This window comes from Cucurbita pepo, chromosome 7 (assembly GCF_057944985.1).
Source record: "Cucurbita pepo subsp. pepo isolate OVF chromosome 7, ASM5794498v1, whole genome shotgun sequence".
NCBI classification, from domain to species: Eukaryota; Viridiplantae; Streptophyta; class Magnoliopsida; order Cucurbitales; family Cucurbitaceae; genus Cucurbita; species Cucurbita pepo.
Genome location: NC_141804.1, coordinates 9,634,689 through 9,638,638, shown reverse-complemented (window position 1 = coordinate 9,638,638; position 3,950 = coordinate 9,634,689). Strand labels below are relative to the sequence as shown.

The following is a 3,950-nucleotide window of genomic DNA, read 5'->3' as shown; positions in this document are numbered from 1 at the left end:
TGGTTTTGATACCATTTGTAAAGTCAACACCACCACTAGCAAATATGGTATGCTATAGTCCGTTACGTATCGTCGTTAGCCTCATAGTTTTAAAACGTGTATGCTAGGAAGAGGTTTTCACACCCTTATAAGGGATGTTTTGTTCCCCTCTCCAATCGATGTGGGATCTCACAGTGAGAGATAGAAACCGAAGAGACGAGTCAAACTAAAGCATGATGTGGTGGCAACTGTTGTTTATGCGTGAGGGAAGCTGAGTCGAGCTCAACCTTTTATAAGCAAGAATCCAACTCGTTCTTTCTTTTTCTTTGAGACGTTATAATGTTACAAGAGAACACTGAAAATCTTTCGGGTCTTCCAACATGATCTCACAAATTTATTGTATATAAATATCAACTTAGTCCATAACCATACATCATTCATGATCAATTAAGCCATAAACTCCTTGAACAAAGCTTGGAACTTCTCCATCTCCTTCTTAGGAAGAGCCACCAAAACATTCACTCCATTGTTCTTCCCACTTTCTTTCATGTCTGGAAACAACAATATGATTTCCTTTCTATGACACACCACCGGACAGCTATACCTTGGCTTCCCCCATGGATACTCAACCTCTGCAAACCCTAATCTCCACCATGAAGACACCAACAACTCCCCATTTGGATACCCCTTGTAGAGCTCTCCCCAATCAATGGCAGATCTCGCATACTCATCCGTCATCCTCTCCGCTGCCTCCGCCACCATCTCTACCACCCTCGAAAACGGCTCGTTCTCCAACTCCTTGCATTTAGCCGTGGCGTACACCGTCAATACTGCGTTACCACAGTACGACATTGGCAATGGCGGAACCAGTCTCGACCTTTGTTAAGAATGTAATAAAAGATTAAATTTATCATAACCCGTCAACCTTCTGACTCAAATTAGTTTTAAAGTTAAGTGGTGATTTAACAACCTTACATCCACGGCGTAGAGCAACGTGGACGATCTTTCAGGGTTGCTTTCTGCGTCGAAGGACAATGCCTTGCACCGCCACACATGGGCGGTGACAACATTGAATCCACTGACGCGGGTCTTCTTGCCAACGTGACCTTCGTCTCCGCTGCCGGTGGCGGGCTGTGCCGTGAGCTTCAGGGTGGCGATGTCTGCAGCAGTCAGCTTGAAGATCTTGAAGTCAAGGTCTTGTGGAGTGTCTTTGAAGACTGAGATGTTTGATGAGTCCGGAGAGGCTGGCAGTGGAGTGTGCAGCTTGAGGAGTTCGTGATGTGGGAAAGTGACACGTGGAGGGGATCGTGCGGCCAAGAGGCGTCTGTCATGGCATGGAGTCACAGCCAGGGGCTTGTTATCAGCAAGAGCTGCAAAGTTATCTAAGAACATCTTGAAGCTCAAGCCGTCGAGTGTGGTGTGGTTCATTGAGAATCCCATGGCAAAGCCACCACACTTGAAAGAAGTAACCTATAAAATTGATATAAAAGATTACAAAAATAGCCTCGATCAGCGCCATATTTTACGGGTAGCCTTATCCCGCTCGTACGAGTTTAGTAGATAAGATACCAATTATCGTACCAAAGTTTGATGGTTCAATTTTTCACTCGAGACTGAACTCAAAAAAATTAGTGGGGTACACAAATTTTGTTGGGTGGGTTGGACTAGGGATATCTTTTGGACGACCCAAAATTTTGGGTCGGTTGGGTTGGTGATTCGAGCAACTCTCACACAATTCAACCCTCTATTTTCGGGTTGGGTTGTCGGGTAGCTCCTTTTTTCATTATCTAAAAAATATACTTATCCATAATACATGTTATATTAATAACTAAAATTTCATAAAATTCAAATATTAAACATTCACGGTTGACAATAAATATCAAATATTCTTAATCTTCGTAAGAATTTGAAAAGTAAGATACAACGTTAGGTTGTAACTATATTTTTGGGTTCGTTGGGTTGACCTAACAAAAAATGTCAACCAGCAAACTGTCTCGAATTTTTCGTTTTTCAAAAATTCAACTTAACTCAACCTTAGTTGGGTTAGATAATCTTGGTTGGTCGGATTCTCTGATCATATGAACACCCTTAAAAAGTGATAGAACATAGGGTTGATGAAAAAGTACCTGAACGATGACGAGAGGCTGATCATCGGGCTCGAAGACATCCAAAGACTTGGAAACCAAGTGCTGAAAGGCAGGATTAGGGTAGACCAAATCTCCAATCTCATCCAAAGTGATATCACTTGAGGCCACCACAAAGCCAGCCCCAGCGCCATTGCAGTCAATCTCCAAGCGGCCATTTTCATGGCTAAGCTTCAACCTTCCAGCCAAGAAGTGATAGGGCACTAAAAGCTTAGAAAAAGTGGCTTTGATCTTCTCAATGACCACATGGGGTGGAAAATGGTTATGGGGTGGAAAGAAATGGAGTGTTTCAACGCTAAAATTAAGGATTTGGTCTATGTTCGTCAAGAACAAACACTTTTTTTGTGTCTCTTGGAATGGATGAACTATAGAACACTCTTTGATCCTTACTTTTAGGTCAAGGGTTTCCATTTTCTCTCTTGTTTGTGGTGATTTTTCAATTTTTATGAGGTGGGTTGTGGATTTTATAGCTCGAAAATGAACTTTCGTGCCACTTATGGTGGATGGAGTGACATAAATGCTAGGGCACCTCGGGCACCTCGTGTTGGGAATATGTATAAAAAGATTCGTAGTCGGAAACTTTTAGGATTTAGTGGTTGTAATGTCCCAGGTTGGTTGGGAAGAAGAACAAACCATCCTTTATAAGGGTGTGGAAGCTTTTCCCTAGTAGACGCGTTTTTAAAGTCTTGAAGGGAAGCCCGAAACGGAAAGTCCAAAAAGAACAATATCTATTAGTGGTGGGCTTGGGTCGTTACAAATGGTATCTGAGCCAGATGTCAGACTATGTGCTAGCGAGGGGGTAGACACGAGGTGGTGTGCTAGTAAGGAAGTTGGACCCCAAAGGGGATGGATTTTGGTGGGAATCTTCACATCGATTGGAGAAAGGAACGAGTGCCAGCGATGACGCTAGCCCCAAAGAGAGGTGGATCGTGAGAATCCCATGTTGGGTGGAGTCCCTTTATAACAGAGTGGAAACCTTTAAAAGTCTTGAGGGGAAGCCCGAAAGAAAAAGTCGAAAGAGGACAACACAGTTACGTTTTCCAAACAACTCGAGTTAAGTGACATTACATTGTTTGAAGTTTTGTAACGTTATTTTTCTCTGTCATTGGATATTTCATAGCCACTTACTGAATCTTAATTAACATAAACTTTTGAGTCACTTCGGATCGATTTCCTGAGTTCTTTGAATATTAATTTGATTAATAAAATCGGATATAATATCATGATGAATAAATTTGTGTTTAATGTTTACTATATATTAAAACTTTATACATATTTTATATTCTTAGACTCTCTATGTAGCTTCACAATAAATGGACCATTGAACCCAATTTTGTTCCCCACAGTGCATAACAATAATGACAGCTGATATGGAGACATTAATGCTCACCAAACACATCATAATTAAACATCAACGATCGTGATCGTGCTAGCTAGCTACTTAAAACGATACCCATCTGAACAAAATAATGAGGCCTCGTGGGGAAGCCAAAAGCAAAATCATGATGAGTCTCTAAATTAGCCAACGTGGGACTCCCTCCCAATTATCCTCAACAATCCTCCCCTCGACCAAAGTACATTATAGAGGACTCGAACAACCTCCCTTTAATTGAAGCTCGACTCTTTTCTTTGGAGCCCTCGAACAAATTACACCATTTGTTTGACACTTGAGTCACTTTTGACTCCACTTTCGAGGCTAACAATTTCTTTGTTCGATATTTGAGGAATTATTGACATAGCTAAGTTAAGGGTATAGCTCTGATATCATGTTAGGAATCACTGGTATTGTCCACTTTGAGCATAAACTCTCATGGTTTGCTAGCTTCC

The 3,950-nt window shown here is 41.5% G+C and overlaps 1 protein-coding gene across 1 annotated transcript; it reads right to left on the bottom strand.

The window, feature by feature from the left end:
- Positions 1-350: 350 nt before the first annotated feature.
- GLC (HXXXD-type acyl-transferase family protein) lies at positions 351-2,571 on the bottom strand. Its single transcript, XM_023681065.2, has 3 exons — positions 2,106-2,571; positions 950-1,449; positions 351-856 (listed from the first exon to the last, which is right to left on the bottom strand). Exons 1-3 carry the CDS (start codon positions 2,532-2,534, stop codon positions 427-429), a joined length of 1,359 nt encoding a protein of 452 aa, XP_023536833.1. The 5' UTR covers positions 2,535-2,571; the 3' UTR covers positions 351-426.
- Positions 2,572-3,950: the final 1,379 nt, after the last annotated feature.